The 19,357-nt window shown below is 50.0% G+C and overlaps 2 protein-coding genes across 3 annotated transcripts; one reads left to right on the forward strand and one right to left on the reverse strand.

Moving 5' to 3' along the window:
* Positions 1-7,435: 7,435 nt before the first annotated feature.
* Positions 7,436-8,617, forward strand: LOC136532907 (uncharacterized). The gene has a single exon (XM_066525485.1). It carries the CDS (start codon positions 7,436-7,438, stop codon positions 8,615-8,617), a length of 1,182 nt encoding a protein of 393 aa, XP_066381582.1.
* Positions 8,618-10,852: 2,235 nt separating this feature from the next.
* On the reverse strand, positions 10,853-15,111 carry LOC136532909 (pentatricopeptide repeat-containing protein At4g33990-like). 2 transcript variants are annotated; one of them, XM_066525488.1, is made up of 2 exons: positions 12,874-15,111; positions 10,853-10,962 (listed from the first exon to the last, which is right to left on the reverse strand). In XM_066525488.1, exons 1-2 carry the CDS (start codon positions 15,108-15,110, stop codon positions 10,914-10,916), a joined length of 2,286 nt encoding a protein of 761 aa, XP_066381585.1. In that variant the 5' UTR covers position 15,111; the 3' UTR covers positions 10,853-10,913. The 2 variants fall into 2 exon arrangements, with proteins under 2 accessions (XP_066381585.1, XP_066381586.1); XM_066525489.1 differs by lacking the exon at positions 10,853-10,962 and having other exon boundaries at positions 12,358-15,111.
* Positions 15,112-19,357: the final 4,246 nt, after the last annotated feature.

Raw genomic sequence — 19,357 nt, forward strand, 5'->3', positions numbered from 1 at the left:
GTGCACTGACAAGGTTTTTTTTTTTCACGGAGTTCCAAGCAGGGGAGGAGGAGAGGGAGAGGGAGAGGGAGAGGGGAATCCATCGCGAATGTCAATGCAGCCAGGGTGACTGGTGAGGGACGGCGATCCTCTTGGCCGCTGGGTACCCGACACCCGGCTTGGGGGAATCAAAAGCCGCATTTTGTTTTCTGCTCCTTGTTATCACTGCCTGCCTCCCCGACCCGACCCCGCCGAGGTTGGCTCTGCGCCCGCAGCCCTCCTCCACAACGGTAACCGCCGGCAAACCGCGCCACCGACCACCGCCAAGCTTTGCTCAGCCTCCGTGCCATCGTCGACCGCGCCGGCTGGCCATGAATGCATTAGCAAAGTGTGCATGGGCTCCTAAAACACTCCACACTCCTCTCACATCGCATGATGTCCCTAAATCGAAAAAAAAAATCACATGATGTCCCTACGTTGTTGCAACTGTACGTATATATATTTATTTTCCTATGGACACGGATCATATTCACATACGGTTACTACCTCCACATGTTTGCCCCCCAAAAAAAGTTTTTCACCTTTTGTTATGGCAAGATCAGCTTGCAACAAGATTGATCTGATAACCTTGCTTCTGAAGTTAAAGTACCTTGGATGGCATCATAAAAAAGAATAAAGTACATTTTTCAATCATCAAGTTTGACGTCGGTTTGATTTCCAACTCTAAACTATAAAACCAGTAGTTGTCGAAACTAGATAAATTTAGTCCTCTAGCAGGTTTTAAACATTGTTTCTATTTTTCTAAATCTAAAAATAACAAAAGATATGGTTTTGATCTCTACAAATCAGAATAATTAATTTATTCAAAATTAAAAATGAAATCAGTTCTAGCTTTCTTCTAAAAATGTTTTATATTTGTTGGTGCTCTATTTAGAGTTATTTGGATCATATTTGTTTTTGGATAAATAATGAGCACGACCACAAGCAATAAATCAATATGGAAAAATAAACCAGTTTCAAATAACTATATGTACTCGTAGATCATAAACAAGTACTAGATAACATCTTTGGGAAAAAATGACACTAATTTTATATTAGAAAACAGAAAACTACCTATGAAATCGGCCAAATGACCAAATTTGTCTTGTTAACAGTTGGAGGGTGTCTGCTACCCAATCTCGCAGTCCATGTTTAAATATTAGACTGACTTACAACTTGAATGTTGGAAAATATACTTTACTCTAAAAAATCAAAACTTAATACTAAACTTTGTATAAAACAAAGGGTTCATAAAATGTACTATAATTTGGCGACCATTTTGTTTGGACGGAGAGTAATGTGGCAGAACCGTCCGAAATAACACCATCGGAGGCGCTCGTCTTCCACCAGACACAAAGCACCCCGAAAGTAAGCTACATCGGATGGATTCCGTCGAGCACACCCTAAGGGAGAACTCGAATAATCCACGTTTTTCCTCCAGGATCCAATAATGAGAACGAGTTTACAATACTTAGTCCATTTCATACAACAAGCGTTCTTATAAATACATTATTACAATACTAAGTTCAGAGTGCGGAATTTAAACAGCGGATTTACAAAAAATATCTAACGATAGAATACAAGGATCCGTCTATGCCCACCAGAAGAATCCTCCACACAACAGCTACTCTTCAAGCTGCACCTACAACAGGGGTGAATAAACCCTGAGTACACAATGTACTCGCAAGACTTACCTGACTAGGGAGAATAATTTTCTGACTCCAAAGGATATGATAAGCTTTATGGTTTGCTGGGTTTTCTTTTTGTAAAAAGCAATACTAGTAGTGAATCCTTATGTATGTTTCTTATTAGCAGTCATGATTAGTTCATTATCTAACCATTCTAGGTAAGCACATATTCTACTTTCAAGCAAGAGTTGAGCAAACAGATCCATTTCACCATCTTTCATCTTTCAGTTCTTACTACGGTGCTAGATCGTAGACAAGTCGTACCGGATTACCTAGCGATTCATGAATCAATGTGCCTAGCTAGGTACCCCGAAACACACGCCCCGCTTTTACCCCAAGCACAAGCAGGACCAACCCACCACTCTCCTGTCGAGGGATACAGGTCCCTATCCAAACTTGTACTCCAAGCCCCCACACCGGAGTCCTAGACTCAGTGTGGTGCTTAGACCTCCACCATCCCCGCCTCCAATCAGTCGGTTCGAAAAGAACCGGAACCCACGACAAGAGAGCAACGAGCCTTCCCTGCTCCTATAAATAAGTATGTGCTCAGGATAATAAGTCTGTGACTTGACTAGAACCCAATGCAACGGCCGGTTCTTAACTGACACGGATAGGGAAAACAGTGTAACTAAGCTATGTCCCGTTGGCCGCGGGACACAACCTCTTACACCCACCAATACCCATACCATATTCCTGCCCGATTTCCATTTCCTTTCATCATTTTATCATGAGAGTGATAGTAATAATACCTATTGTGAGTAATGGCATGTTACTCACGCTACCGATAGCATAAGCATAGCAGCTACTCGACCTATGCTGATAGGACTTATAGGTAGGTTATCTATGCATATAGTTTCCATAAAATGCCTATAATATAAATGCACATAACATATATATATCCAGTGATTATTCAAAATAAGGGTTATGCACCGGGGCTTGCCTTGGGCAGGCGGGTGGTCAGCTATGTCAGTCGTCGGTGGCTCCGAGGCTTCCTCCTATACGAAGACCTTCTCCTCGTACTCCTCAATCACCTCCTCGTATTCCTGCTCTCCAGCGGTCACGAACTTTACCAACACGTTCTCTACATGCATGCAATGATGATGCAACACTTAGCATTTTAGCAACAACAGCTCTTAAAATAACAATACATCTACCAAGCTACTAAGCTAACTCTAATGACTAAGATGTTAAGCTACCCATCCTTTCCACTAAATAGGTATGAAACATTCAAGTATTATCTTAGCAACCAAAAAAGCATTTCTTACTTTATTTATGATTTCGTATATACTAAAACAAGGAGTACTTAGCTATCCTATTTATCAACCTATTCTAAGGCTAAAAAATTACAGTGAGCACATAATAACACAATGAACCTACTGTAAAAATTTCATGGACAAAACTATTACCCATTTGTCACAAAAAATCCTATAAATATTAACCTAAATAATACTAAACACTCGCAATTGATTTAATAGGCCCCAGTATCAACTCATACATGCATAAACTAACTATTCCATCATATAGACAACATTTTTAGGAACTAAACAAATTTATTTCACAATTTTTGGACATCTATGCGAATTGATATTAATTTTTAAAGTTTAGCTCAGAAATTAAAATATAAAGCTATTTCTAATTCCTTAAGAAAAGGAAAAATGAATTCCACTCCGTGGCCCACCACTGTGTGGCCTGCGCGGACATGGCCCACCATGAGGCGGCCCACGACCAGGCAACTCGCTCGTGCTACCAACTTCACAAAAACACCCTCGCGCTAAGACCGAATCAACCCGCAGTCCACAGCACTATTTCTCAAGAGAGAAACTATGCGGATAGGACCCTGCAATCTATCGCCTTTACCATGGCCAGGTCCCTAGCCACCCCTATGTGCGCCAGCGTGGTGGACGCGGCACTGGACAGCCACATCGGCCAACCGGGACCCGCCCCAGCCCAGATAGCGGGTCGATCTGCACCTACAGCCCTAGCGCCTACACTAGCCAAAGCTACGGTAGTGGCAGAGCTTGCGGGAGTGATGGCCACAGTGAGCGACCGCATGCGGCGGTGGCACGACCGTACCGGCCACCCTAGACCACCGCGCAGCTACTGGCTATCATGAGAGCATCACTAGCTTACCCCGGTCATGGCTATGGTGATGGTTCGGTCGGAGATACCCTGAGCAGGGCTGGCCACGTGCGGGCGGGGGGAGGCGGTAGTGCTCTGCGATGGCCCGGCCACATCAGCAGCACCGCGCGAGGCGGTAGAGGTGCAAGTGAGGCACTCATGGTGTAGTGGAGGTGGAGGCGAAGCTCGTGGTGTAGTTGGCTGGGCGTGGGATGGTGCGGTGAGTGGTTGCCCTCGGGCACGGCCGAACCCGGCCTTAATGGCACGACGGAGGGAAAACTTCAAATTGGAGCACGTCGTGACGCAATTCAAAGCGGGGTGGGGACAGTTGGCACACGGACACCAAGGCGGAGACATGAGCACACGAGATTTTAAGGCAAGCTCCCACGTCTGGCTCACCGGGGTTACGACGTGAACACGGTGGGAAGCAGGGGAGGGCATAGCGGTGGAAACAGCGATGAGCAGTGATGCGGCTAGTGCTCTTTGGTGGGACACGGGCGTCGCAACCGGGGTACACACGCCAAGCGCAAGCGACGAGCACAAGCGGCCACGGCTGGCTTTGGCCCGCGTGCCGCAGCACCATTAATGGTGGACCGACGACGCCACAAGGCGGCATCCCACGTGCGCAACAGCAAGGCAGCAATGACGCGGTGTAGGAGCACATGGCGGTGCAGTGGCAGCGAGGCACGACGTAGTGAGCAGGCGTGCAGCGCAGTCACAGGACAGCGGCGACAGCGTCATAGTGTGGCGGGCAGCCAAGCGCAGGGGGCGCGGCGCGGCGGCTCGCGTTGACGGCTAGCTAGCGTACCCGAGCGGGCAGCCTGTGGCAGCAGCGGCTGGCCACGTGCGCGCGTGCACGCGCCGACGCCGCAACGTCGGGGCAGCAGGCTCGGTGACCGTGCACAGACTGGGAAGTCGATAGAGAACGCGTTGTGCATGGTTTTTAAAGCGTTCGAAACCTCTAACCAGTTGCTCCAATCCCCAAACCCACGTCGCGACACCTTAGGGTGTCCAATAGGCTACTAAAACAAGCCATAATACTTTACTATTCCTTAACCCAATCTCTCACGATAAATTGCTAAATATAGCAGTGTCTAACAGTCAGCAGACTTAAAAATTTCTAAGTGTTTGAGCTAAATTTGACAGTGTAACACCGAGGGTATTACAAGTAATTTCGTAATCATGATTAGGGAATGCCCAGAAAAGTGGAATACATATATAGAAACAATGCAATAATTATTGTTTTGATATGGTGTAGTGAATATATATAAGAAACCTTGACAATGGTCACGTACGCAAAAATAATGTTGTTGTAATGGAGTACTCCTTCTATCTCTTTTTAAGTGTCGGTATGGTATTTGTGTTGGTCAAACTTTCTAAAGTTTGACTAGGTTTGTAAAAAATATTAGTAATATCTATATCTCATATAAGTTTATCTTGAAAATAGATTCAACGGTCTATCTAAGTTTATCTCATATATGTATCATAAAATTAATATTTTTGTATATATTTAATCAAAGTTGAGTATATTTGATTTTTCGAGAAGCGAGAACAACGATTAAAAAAGGGCGGAGGGAGTAGATCCTTGCAAAATCTTATACTATGAAATTTTAAGAGTTCAATGTACCAGCGGCCCTCGAACTTTATAAGGGTGTGCCACATAGGTCCACGAACTCAGAAAATGCACTTTTGGATCCTTAAACTTGTCAAGTGGTGCACTGCAGGTCCATATAATACACGTAGACATTTCTAGCTAACATGGTAAGACATCGTGGCATGTGTTTTTATATTTAACCCCTCTAATTCTCTCTTCTTCTCACGTCGTAGCCCATGACCAGCACGACGTGCGGTTCAAACACATCCCACAGGCCTAGTGAAGACACCAGGGGCTGCTGTGGCGTGCAAGCGAAGCTCAGCCTCAACAAGTTCTTTGACTTGACTGTGGACGAGTTCACCGGCATGTACACCGCCTTGCCCGAAGCCGACGACCAGCAGGACGTCGTCGGCAACCTCGCCAGTGGCAGCACGTCCAGGTCCAACAAGCAGCCGCCTGTCCCGCCAGGGGGCGTGCTCTCCGCATGTGTGAATGAGTCATTCAAAGACGCGTTCGAATACACCATCAACCAGGTGTTAATCGTAGACCAGTGCGGCAAGGCTCCAAACTACCCTGGCTACGTTGCCAGGCAGGAGTCATGGAGATTCGCACGCGTGCATCCATGCATCAAGCACTGCACTGCATGCGCTGTTCTTCGTGATTGTGCAAGCACTTGCACTGCCGGTGGTGAAGATCGACGACAAGTACCAGGGCAAGTGGGCAACTAGGCTGACAAGGCCGCGCTGATGATGGAGCACTCTCTGCTCGAGTGCTCCTGCTCCTGGACAGTGCGTGCAGCTGGCACAGCATGGCCTGATCGATGGAGGCATGGAGCCCAGCAGGTTCGTGTTGTCTGACACTGTCCTTGCAGACACCATGGCGAGCGGCAGCGCCGGAGGCGTCCACACCATAGAGGCGCTAGATCGCTAAGACGACGAAAGTCGTGGCCATGCCGAGCGTACAGGTGAAGCGTCGCTCGACGAGCACCTGCACAACCAACGAGTGCGCGTGCGGCCACGAGGCCAGCGTCGGCACATAGGACGCCGTCGAGCGTGGTTAGCGCCTTCTCGCTCGTGGCCCAGTCAGCTTCGACGAGGACCTCCAAGAGGACTGGCATCGCGCGGAACTCAGCTCCACGAATGTTGACAAGCATGTCGCACATGCCCAAGGTCCTAAGATGTGTGTCCATCGACTGATGACGCGAGCTCGCCAAGCATGACATCGCGCTTTCCTACCGTTGGAGGCTCGCCGTGGGACTGGGACATGACCGAGAGATGCAAGCCGGGTGGGCTGCGGACAGCTCGTACGACGCCGTGCTGGCGGCCAATATTTTTTGCGGGTTGTGCGCTGACGAGGTCGCCCTGATGATGGAGCAAGGGGTGTTCGGGCAGCCGGTGTTCGTCCGCATCAACGCCGGCAGCAGCGCCGTCCAGGGAAGGGCCTGCGGGACATATCTGAACCACGCCGTGTTAATCATGGGCTACGATGTGAGAAGAGAGAATTAGAGGGGTTAAATGTAAAAACGCATACCACGCTGTCATGCCACGTCAGCTAGAAGTGTCTACGTGTATAATATAGACATACGGTGCACCACTCGACAAGTTTAGGGTCCTAAAAGTGCATTTTCCGAGTTCGTGGACCTAATTGACACACTCTCTTAAGTTCGAGGACCGCTGCTAAATTTAACTCAAATTTTAATTTTAAAAACAGTGTATCGTTACCTTAGTAGTCTTCAAATGGTCAGAAATAACCAAATCTACTATGAACTTATTAACTTTTTTCCAAACGAATAATGTACTCTCTTTTCCAGAAGGCTTGGGGTTTAATTAAATGTAAGTTGGTACGAAAATTTGAGCGAAGCGAAACACATCGGCGTCTGAGTGGGCCCAGTTCAAACGGTCAAAGGCCGATCCGGCCGGGACCCACGACCAAACACCCGATCCGCCACTGCCACTGCCCTTCCGCATCCGAACACCACTGCCCTCTGCTGTGCTCCGACGTCGCCGGCGACCCCGCAATGGTCGACGTCGACCGCCGGCCGTCGCTCACGCACGGCCTCCCGCGGCCGCCTTCCCATGCCGCCGGCCTGCGCCGCCTCTCCACCCGCGCCTCGGCACCCAGCACCCCGCGCACCCCGGCGCCTCCGTCTCCGTCCACCGCCTCCGCGGGCCCCGCGCCCTCCCCATCCGCGCTTCTCGCCCACCTCGCCGCGGCGGGGGTGACCGTCCTCCCGGGCCTCTCCGCCACCGAGCTCGCCGTCGCGGAGGCCGCGTTCGGCGGCGTCCAGCTCCCGCCCGACCTCCGCGACCTCCTCGCGCTGGGCCTGCCGTCGGGGCACGGCTTCCCGGACTACCGCTCCCCCGCGGGGCTGCGCCTCCTCCGCTTCGCCGCGCAGGAGGTCCCCGCGGCGGTCGTCGCCGCGACGCTGCCCCTCGCCCAGGGCCGGCCGCGAGCGGGGCGAGGCGCGCCGCCGCCCCCGCCCCTAGTCCCGCTGTGCGGCCGGCATTACGTGCCGGCGACGCCCTGCCTCGTGGGCAACCCGGTGTTCCACGTGTCCGACTCCGGCGTGGCGTTCGCGGGCGCCAACGTGGCCGACTTCCTCCTCCACGCCTTCGCCGCCGAGCCGCCCCCCGGCGCGCCGCTCAGGCGCCAGCTCTCCGCCCCGGTCCCGCCGCCGTCGGCCGCCGCGCCGCCGTCCACGGCGCGCCGGAGCCTGGACTCCGTCACCGGCAGGGCCCCGCGCTGGATCGAGTTCTGGACCGACGCCGCCGCGGCCGGGGACCGGTTCTTGGAGGTCCCCACGGGCTACAGCGCCACGAGCGCCGCCGTGTCCGGCGCGGCGGCGCCGGAGTGGCTGCGGTCCAGCCTTGAGGAGGCGGCCTCCATGCTGAGGCGCGGCGGGTGGGGCGCCCGCGAGGTGGAGGAGATGATGAGGGGAGAGGGTCCCAGCGGCGTCGGCGAGGTCAATGTGGTGGCGTTGGCATTGACGGTCGACCGGTGCTGCGGCGACCTGAAGAGGGGAGGGTGGGGCGCGGAGGAGGTGGTGGAGATGATGGGGGCGCTGCTGGGGCCGAGGAAGCCGCGGCGGGCGGCGCCAGCGCTGCCGCCGGACGTGGCCGCACGGGTAGGGCGGCTCGCCGAGGCCGTGTCGCGGGCTGTCGGGTCCCATGCCAAAGCGAAACCTCCGAGGCCATCTTGAAAATCGGGGAAAGAAGGGTGAAAAAAAAATATCTGTTTCCAAACTTTTTAGTCTAGGACTAGGAAAAAAAATCTCTGTTTTCTCTGTATCTGAGTACGTGCGTGTGCGTGTACTTGTACGTGAACTAGTCGTGTACAAGCAGCATGTGCCTTGTATGGTTTTGGTAGATCTGTCATGTACATGTTAGAATGGATGAATAAATATAAGGAATTTGGCAAGCTGAAACATTGCCATTGCGCATGGTTAGATCGCAAAAAGGTACTCCCTCCATTAAAAAAAATGCAATTCACGTTTTTCGAGAAATTAAACCGTTTAAAAGTTTGATTAATTTTTTATAAAAAATATCAATATTTATAATATAAAATAAGTACCATTAGATTAGTTACAGAATATATTTTTACAATAAATTTATTTAGAGACATATATACTAATACTATTTTCTATATACTTAGTTAAACTTGTGCCAGTTTGACCGACGCGGATCTCATAATTACATTCTTTACTAGACGGAGGGAGTAACTTACGTTAATCAAGGCTCAACAAAAAATTCTTGTAAGCAGATTTACATATGCAAACCCGGATTATCAGCTTGGGGTCAGTGGTCACTGTGGTTAAAATACAAGATTTGCCTCTATCCGGATGCAATTTTAGTTTTGGAATGTGTCAAGTTTATAGAAAAATATTATTAATATTTATGAATCTAAATAAATTGTTATGAAAATATATTTTATAAATACCCTTAATTTAATAATATTTATTCAATATTATAATACTAGTTTTTTTTCAAAAAAAATAAATTTAAAATTGATTGACTTCTTGAAAAACAAGAATGATATCCTCTCTAGGATGAAGGGAGTATTTACTATCATACTTTTTCCTTGAGAAATAACACTAGTAAAAAAATTTGGGCTGTGGGAGTAGACACCCCGAGCTATTTTAGCTTAAGGTAGAGGACTTCTCATCCGGCCCAAGAAAACTTCCGAACCCCATGCCCTGCCCGCACACAGGGGGCCTGTTACCCGGTAAGAGGGACAATCCATTTTATTTGTGCTTTGGGAACGCGGGATAGGCGAGGGGGGGGGGTGTTTCCACACCGTTGACCAAAAATTCGCCTGACCAAGAATTCGAACTCTGGTAACGAGAGACGCCACCTGGACACTTGATCAACTGGTCACTAGTATCATGGTACTGGAGGCTTTGTAAATCACTGAGGGCGACTGACATTGCGTTCCTGCTTCGTCTGCTCCGAGTCTCGGCCCAGCAACTTAACAAGCATCCAAATGCTTCCTAGTACTCTTTATCCATTGAGGGCCCATTTGAAAGCTTCGTAGGAATCGGTTCTATTTCACATGAAAATCATAGTACAAAATAGATAAAAATTCACGCCTTCCAAGTTCGAAACAGTACAACTGAGCTAAACAGCCTGTTCGCTGGTTGATTTCTGAGCTGATAAGTACTGGTTTGTTGTGAGAGGAAGAAAACCACTGTTGTTGGTTGACTGATAAACCTTAACTGGCACTAGGAATATACCAGCGTCATCGAAATACCCACAAGACAAGAGGAGGCCTTTGAGCGAAGCTCAAGCATCGGACGGCACGCTGGGCGGGAGAAGTCGCTTCCATCCGGGTTTCAGACTCCCAGTCAGCTACAGTGTTTTCAGCCAGGCGATCTCCCGAGTCCCGACAGGCACAACACTGAACTTTGCAACAGAGATGCCCAGTTCCCAAGCGACTGCCACACCCGGACGGCAACGCCGTGCACCCCCACAGTTCCAATGTACCTGGCCAATGCAAAGCAGAACCAAGCATGCATGCATCTGCTGCCACAGTCCCACCTGCTGCGATCTTCCCAGCCGGCAGCGTACATGGGCTGCCGCGACGTAGCAAAACTGGAGTACGACCAATGGGGGCACCCTCGACCATTCGGTTCTCGTAGTCTTCACCTGGACAAACACATGTATATAGTGTATTACACCTGGCTGTCCTGCTGTCTCTTAATGTGGGGGCAGGTATATCTATCTCCACGAAAAGCCCAACCAGAATGAAGAACGACCATTGGTGAACTTAGCAACTAGCACGGCATTCATGGTTTCGGAGCAACGTATGGCATGTATAATATATATCCAGCAATGGTGAACCAGCGGTTGCTACATTATATTATTATTATACCTTAATGCGGCCACAAGGAGCTGCTCTGCTTCCATGTGCCCTTACCATACCACGTTGTCACCCAACAGGAGAGGCGCCTGCGTTCAGCCTTGTGAAGTTGCCATCCTTGTGCTGCAGCAAAGGTTCCTTCAGAAAACTGTCACACCAACAGGCGGCGGATAAGGCGGCGTGTGGAACCTGCAGGGAAAAGTTCACCACATGGCATTAGGAGGGTATCCGAGACCACGAGGTGATCGTCACCCAAGGGCCTACTGTTGAAAAATACAATACAAGCTACAAACATCTAACATGGTTCTGATATATCACAATTCCAACACTCATGGCTAAGATCCATAAAAGATGAAAGTGGCAGCTAGCTCAAGCAGCAGTGCCCCATACTGTCATCAGTACCTCAGTGCTACCCAGAAAGAAGCACCTCCATTTGGGTTTGTCTTCTGCCACCGCTAGAGCTCTCTGGCCTTGTTTAGTTGGACGAAATTTGGGAATTTAGCTACTGTAGCACTTTCGTTTTTATTTAGCAATTAGTATTCAATCATGGACTAATTAGGCTCAAAACGTTCGTCTTGCGATTTCCAACAAAAATGTGCAATTAGTTTTTTTTCGTCTACATTTATTGCTCCATGCACGTATCGCAAGATTCGATGTGATGGCTACTGTAGCACTTTTTGGAAAAACTTTTTGGAACTACACAAGGCCTCTATACCAGGTCACATTACCAAACTGTGCATAATAAGGCAGCAAGGTGGGCCCCAGCAACAGTTCACTATTTGGATGCCCTGCAATAATTCATAGGAGTTTATGGCATTAATGCAAAAGCCAGAAGGTACTTTATTTAGTAAATGATTCCTCAACCATTCCATGTTGGACATGTGGCAAACCTTCACCCAGTGATACCTCATCCAAGTTTGACAGCTCCATTTACTCCATTTATTTCCCTCTTTTGCAACGGGTGTGATTGGACATGTACAGACGTACAGTACTACACAATCAGCCTATTCGCGGGTTCGTTTCAGCCAGGGCTTATCAGCCATGGTACGGTGTTTTTCTCTCACAACAAACCAGCACCAGCTGGGCTTATCAGCCCAGAAACCAACCAGCGAACAGGTTGAATTTGGTTGCAGAGAACTGGGTGGTCATGCAAAAGGAAAAGGTTTTTCTGTCTGATGTATTGTAGATTGAGAGGAAGGGCGGGCCTGGTGCAAGCGGTAGAGTCTTACCGCCTGTGGGTCCCGGATTTAAGTCGCGGTCTCCTCGCATTGCACAGGCAAGGGTAAGGCTTGCCATTGACATCCTTCCCCGCACAGAGCGGGAGCTCTCTGCACTGAGTACGCCCTTTTTTATGTATCATAGATTGAGAGCGTCATTATTTTGTCCATTATCAGTCTGGAGCAAAATAATGAGACAGTGACAGTTTGTAAACATGAAACTGTAAAGAAAGAACAGATTTAAGCGCGAAGCTCACAGACTTCAGAGACAATTTGTTTCTTTCCAGAACAGCGACCAGATTTACCAAAGTGTGTTTTCAAGTCTTTTGTCTCTCTTTTTCTAGAGTAGCGGTCTTCCAATTTTGGCAAGTAAATCTCATGATTAAGTTTGTTAAGGTCTGCAGAAACTGTATAAGATACTTTACCAGAAATGTATCGTATGCAGAAGTACATATCGAATTTTACAGATGTTAGATGCTTCTATCCTCTAAAATCACCCAGGATGTTGTATTAAAATATGACAAAGTGCCAAAAGAACAAGGCAGGCAGCAGGGCAAAAACTGCATACTAGCATCAGACTATACAAAAACTACTCATTTTCTCAGGTTCAACACCAGAAGATCCAAGATAAAAAAAAAGGCCTAACTCTGTTAAGAAAAACTGCAACACATTTTCAATCGAAGTTATTCACTACCAGATCAAGGATATATGGCAGCTGTATTGCAAGACAAAGCATTAAACCATTCTATCTTTTGGCATCAGCAAAATACTTCAGTTCAGTCCTAAACCTCATCAACACATCAAGTCACATTTGATGACCAGGCAAACTCAGGGAGAGAAAATGTTGTACGAGGGAAAATAATATATTATGTGTAACTGTTACCAAAAGTCTCCACAAGAGCAGTGCCCATCTTTAAAGTGGTGGAACCGGTTTGCATCCCGGACAATGATCTCTCTTTCAGTTATTTTTGATATATATTTGGTAGCATTGTGACAATCCCCACAGACCCGCAAATTCTTGTATATATGGATCGGCGTTCTTGGAGGAGTATTTATAATGCCAAAGGAAATAGCTAATCTCTCACTATGATTATTCAAGATCTGTTCCTTTTCATCATCCTCTACGTCCTGTAAGACAAAACTGTAGTCAGGAACATAGCCTGCACTTTTCATCTTGGCCAAAAGGTCCTGTAGCGCTCTCTGGATTTCTTCATGCTGAGGGTGGGGGTCTGTCCGTGTGCCACTGTAAAATACACTCACTGACCCTTTCACCTCCGTTGAACTCCATCCAGGGGTCTTCTGCAAATTCTGGCGCCGGACCAAAGACCTTACTGCATCAACTCCATCCCATTTCCCAATCTTTGCATACATATTCGACATCAGAACATAGTATCCAACATTCTTGGGATCAAGTTCAAATAGGTTTTGTGAGGCCACTTTACCCATTTCAACATTCCCATGAATCCTACAGGCGCCAAGCAGTGCGCCCCAAACAGCAGAGTCAGGCTTAATTGGCATGCCTTGTATGAACTCAAAAGCTTTGTCCAACTGACCAGCTCTTCCAAGCATATCTACCATGCATGCATAGTGCTTTGCAATGGGCACAATACCATAAACAGTTTGCATCGAATCAAAGAAACTCCGACCTTGATCAACTAAGCCAGCGTGGCTACAGGCAGCCAATAATGAAACAAACGTGACATTATCAGGCTTAATTCCTTCTTGTTGCATTTGTGAGAAGAGATTGAGTGCCTTTGCACCATGCCCATGAACCCCAAGACCAGCTATGATGGCATTCCAAGGACCTGTGCTCCTTCTAGGCATATGCTCAAACAGAAGCATTGCTTCTACTAGCTTCCCACATTTAGCATACAAGTCTATCAGACAAGTACTGACATACACATCAAGATTTAATCCAGTCTTAATCGACAGCGCATGCATTCTCATTCCCTGCTGCAATGCACCAAGGTTCGAGTATGCGGGCAAAACGCTGACAAACGTCCCTTGAATCGGCTTCAGACCCTCATGATTCTGCATATCATTATATATCCTGATTGCCTCATTAGAAAGTCCATTCTGCATATACCCTGTAATCAATGTGTTCCAAGACACAACATCTCGATCAGGCAAGTTATCAAATACCATCTGGGCAGCATCAATCTTTGACAGCTTAGCATACATATCAACCATCGCATTTCCGGCAATGATGTCACCCACATCCCAGCCCCGCCTCCTTACATAGCAATGCACCGACTTTGCACCACGTTCATCTCCACACTGAGCAACGGCAGATGCCAAGCTAACGAGTGTTAGCACATCAGGGGAAACCCCACTTTCCATCATACCATGGAACAGCTCGACCGCAGCAGCAACCTTCCCACCTTGCTCATATGCTGAAATGATAGAATTCCACGTGACCAGATCCCGTAATGCCATTCCACCAAACACCCAACGAGCCTCCGCTAGCATCCCTAGCTTCCCGTACACATCAATCAAGGCATTGCACACAAATAGCTCGCCAGAGAGCCCGTGCTTCACCGCATACACGTGCATGACCAGAGCAAGCGCTCGATCCCCGAGCAGGACGCACATTGGCAGGACGCTCGAGAGCGTCACGGCGTCCCCTGCGACCCCCTCGCCGACCATCCTCCCGAACAGCGCAACCGCGTCCGCGGCCCGGGCGTTGTGGCACAGCCCAGACAGCATTGCGTTCCACGCGGGCACGTCCCGATCGGGCATTTCGTCGAACACCCTGTACGCCTCCGCGACGCGGCCGAAACGCAGGTAGGCGTGGACGAGGGAGCCCGAGGCGAAGACGTTGGGGTGGAGGAGCCGCAGCCGGAGCGCGCAGGCGTGGAGCTGCGCGGCAGAGGCCGGACCGGGGGCGGCACGGACGAGCGGTGGGAAGGTGAAGGAGTCGGGGCGGAGCGGGTGCGCGCCTGCGAGGAGGCGGCGGAGGAGCGGGAGCGCGAGGCGCGGGAGGGCCGCGCGGGAGAAGGCGGCGATGAGGGAGTTGGCGAGGAGGAGAGGGGGCACCTGGAGGTGCGGATCGAGGTGGCGGAGGTGGCCTGAGGTGACGAGGACGGCGTGAGCGCCGCGCGGGAGTGCGGACGGTGGCATCGGTGGGCGCGGCCGCGCGGGAGTGTGCTTTTTTGCGCAAATTTTGATTTGGGTTTTGGTAGTCTTTCTGCTCAGCCGCTGGAAATATCGCTTACAGTCAGTGATTTCCAACTGCAAATTTACGAAAAAAAAAATACAAAAATGACATTTGAAAGATTGACTCATTGATTACGATAACACTGGCCTCGGCCGATCCCCGCTCAAGGAGCATGTGGCGTCCTGTGAACTAGTTAATCCGACTTGTTCTTATGCAACCTAGATAAGACATCTTAAGGCTCACACAACTACTCACATGCATATGTATATTATCCATCACAATTTCATCTACACATCTCCACTATCCAGCATACTCAATACAACTCAGGGGTATAGCTTAAAACACACCAGAAATACTAGAGCGCGCGCCAAAAATGCAAATCCTCAAGGACAATTGACAATCAGAAACCTTCATCTCATGCATGTGTGACAACCAACCGCCACATGGTCAGACGAAGGCTGCCGTGCAAATTACATGGCTTGAGGTCCTACTACATAACCATCACCTGCAAAATGCAGACAATAAATTGTGTTCCAGTTACGAATCCAATTACTCATCTAGTCCGGTAAGAACGATAAAATGACCTATTCTGAGAGAGAAAGTTTATGGCCAATATAAATCGCTGTTTAAATATTGATTGATAGAAGGGAGAAAAAAAAAAGAGGGGAGGTAAATCAGTCGCCTACCTTGCATCCTTCCCCATCCAGGCTTTTCCATGTGATGTCATCATCAGAATTCAGGTCCATGGCATGCAGATGAAGCTCGTTGAGGGACGGAAGGTGAAGAAGCCCCTCCGGGAGCTTCTTGAGGTTCGGAAACGAACCAAGCATCAGGCATGAGAGCCTTGGCATTGCCTCACCCTCCATTCTCCACTCCTCAGGCTGTGTTTGGATCGAGCGAGACAGAGTCATGGATCCTGACGTCGGGTGCAGCCGAGGCAGTTTTAGGGATCTAGCGAGACGGAGTCGCGGATCCTGACGTCCGACGCAGCCGAGACAGTTTAGGGATCGGGTGAGACGGGATCGGGTGAGACGGTGTTCGCAAATCCTAGGGTCGGGCGCAGCCGAGGCAGTTTAGGGACCGGGCAAGACAGAGTCGCGGATCCTAGCATCGGACGCAGCCGAGGCAATTTAGGGATCAAGCGAGACAGAGTCATGGATCATGGCGTCAGGCGCATCTGAGGCAGTTTAGGGATCGGGCGAGACGGAGTCGTAGATCCTGGCGTTGGGCGCAACCGAGGCAGTTTAGGGATCGGGGAGATGGAGTCGCGGATCCTAGCGTCGGGTGCAGCCGAGGCAGTTTAGGGATCGGGCGAGACAGAGTCGCGGATCCTGGCATCGGGCGCAGCCGAGGTAATTTAGGGATTAGATGAGATAGAGTCATGGATCCTGATGTCAGGTGCAGCCGAGGTAGTTTTTAGGGATCGGGCAAGACAGAGTCGCGGATCCTAGCGTCGGGCGTAGCCAAGGCAGTTTAGAGATCGAGCGAGACAGAGTCGTGGATCCTGGCATCGGGCGCAGCCAAGGCGGTTTTTAGGGATCGGGCGAGATGGAGTCGCGGATCCTGGCATTGGGCGCCTTGAGCCCTTGAGAGCCATTGGGCTTGGTAGGGGTCAGGTTGAGTTGGAGTTTTCATACATTACCCTGTCTGTGGTTTTTTGCAACTGGAGAGACTGAGCTAACGTCGCTTGCCTCGATGACTCGAGTGACGCGCTCGGTGAGCTCGCTAACGGGCACGTTTGAGTGAAATCCAGGTTCGTCGTTTGTGACGGGGTCGGCATAGCCCTCATGTTGCATTCCACTGCTCCTTAACCTGCAACCCGACAGATGCCTGGGTTGTTCCAGAGACCGACTCGGGTGGCCCGCTGGCCTCCCCTCGATGGAGATTCTGTCGGTTTGGCTCGAGGTTAGGATCGAACGAGAAGGTTGAGATGACCCTGTCTGCTTCGGGGCAGACTAGGCGAGGGTCGCTCAGGGCTCATCTGCATTTTCTCCCCTGGCTCTGTTTGACACGAGGCGGCCTCGAGCCCTTCGTGGGCCGCCTTCGAACCCCAGTCAGTCGTTGCTCATGTTGAATGAGGCAACTCCCGCTTCGTGACGCAACACAGAGAGTTGTGATGCATTTAACTGCATATGCGATGCCTTGGATGTATGGAATGAATGAATGCGTGTATAGATGAATGAATGATTATATAAAGAAATAGTGGGTGTTGGTAATGTTACCTTGATGACTCAAGTGACGGGGTTTGAGGGGCTCCAATCAGAAATGTCAGACTAGGATCCATGCTCGTCGTTCATGACGGAGTCGGCATGGCCCACATGGGGCATCCCTCTGCTCCTTACCTGTCTCTCAGCGTTTGCCTGAGCCGTCCAATCGACTCAGAAAGCCCGATGGTCTCTCCTAGGCGGAGATCCCATAGTTGGGCCTTTCCAAGTCCCACCTGGGAAGGCGGAGGGTTGCCTGTGTGTGGTGGCACTTTGTTTCTTGCGCTCGGCGTGTGGTAGTGGTGGGCCATACATAGGCCACGTCCCGTTTGACCAGGCGCCACTCCATCAGGCAGGGTGCGTCCCATCGGTCAGGGCGTGTCCCGTCGTTTCCCATCCACATTGAATGGGGGAAGGGAGAGGGTTTCTCACGCCAATCCTTTCACCTTTCCTCAACTACTCCGCTTCTTCTTTAAATAGGGGAAGGGAGAGGGAAAGGCGAACTCATAGACCTGTTCGTGATTTCGGAGCGCAATGTCGAGCTTGAGGTCATCCAGCGTAGATGAGGTGGTGCTGGCCGCCTTCGCCGAGAAGGGGTTGTTTCCACCGAAGGAGGTGGTGCACTGGAGGGTACTCCACGTCGCTGGCTTCATCACCGTCTGTGAGGCTTTCATCGGGATGGAGCCGCACGTGGACTCCTTCTGGTGAATCTTCTCTGGGCGATCCTTGTCAAAGGGGAAGCCGCCTAGGACTGCGCTGGTGGGGAGTTTCACCCTCGCAGCCGCTCAGGTCATCTAGTTCATCAAGTTTGATGAGACATCCTTCAGCCATGGTGGCCATGCTTCGGCGAGCAGCGTCCCTGTCTAGGAGCTGCCTCGACTGCATGAGAAAGCTCGGAGCTCCATGCTCTTCTACTGAGCATCTATGGGTGAGATGCCCTTGAGGTACCCGTTGCGCTCGCCAAAGTCGAGGGAGCGGAACCGGGCGGGGCCCTTGCGGTGGTGGTTATGTCTGGTGGCATGTGTCGTGGCCTCACCTTTAGCATCAGACGATGCTGTCGAGCAGCCATAGTAGAATTTGGAGTAGAAGTAGTCAGCAAATGTAACCGTTAAGTTTGTGGGGGAGCCCCCATGTGAACAGTTTTTGTATGAATACCTCAGTTCTGCTTTGTGATAGAATCACTATCCGTTCCTTGTTTTTTATCCTAGCATAGCATTGTTTTTATCCTTTCTTTTTCACACCTACCTATTCATTCCATAGGCTGCAACTTTAAGAATCTGGGCGTGGCCTGCGAGGCTCGACTGCTCGTAACCGTAGGTCATGGCGGGGTGCGCTCGGTCGGGAGTAAAAACAAAGTCACATAGGGTAATCAAAGGAATGGAATGCCCTTTTGTTCGGGCAAAAAGTTTTTACCATGTGATAGTAAAAAGAGAGGTAGTATTGTACCCTTATGGTAGTATTGTACCCTCATGGAGCCCTCGAGCGACCTGAGCTAAAAGTGTTTAGGCTGGGGTGCTTTACAGGAGCAAGTGTTGATAAAAAGCAGTAAGACCGAATTTAGGGGAAAAACGATGTAGCTATTCAATGTTCCAAGTGTTGGTGAGAATGTTGTCGTTGTTGTCCTTCAGTCGGTAGGCGCCTGGTCGGATTACCTCGGTCACCATATAGGGACCTTCCCACGGTGGAGAGAGTTTGTGCTTCTCCTTCGTTGATTGGGTCCTCCGGAGTACGAGATCACCGACTTTGAGGATCCTCCCCCTGATCTTCCTTTTGTGGTACCTGCGGAGAGTTTGCTGGTAGCGAGCGGAGCGGATGATGGTCATCTTGTGGGCCTTCTCGAGTAGGTCGACAGCGTCTTTCTGAGCCTCCGTGGCTCGGTCGCGGTCGAAAGCCTTCACTCTTAGGGCACCGTGGTCGAGGTCGAAGGGCGGCACTGCTTCAGCTCCGTAGGCCAGGAAGAAGGGTGTGAACCCTATGGATCGGTTTGGGGTCATTCTCAAGCTCTA

The sequence above is a fragment of the Miscanthus floridulus genome, unplaced genomic scaffold, assembly GCF_019320115.1.
Source record: "Miscanthus floridulus cultivar M001 unplaced genomic scaffold, ASM1932011v1 fs_737_8_9, whole genome shotgun sequence".
Taxonomy (NCBI): Eukaryota; Viridiplantae; Streptophyta; class Magnoliopsida; order Poales; family Poaceae; genus Miscanthus; species Miscanthus floridulus.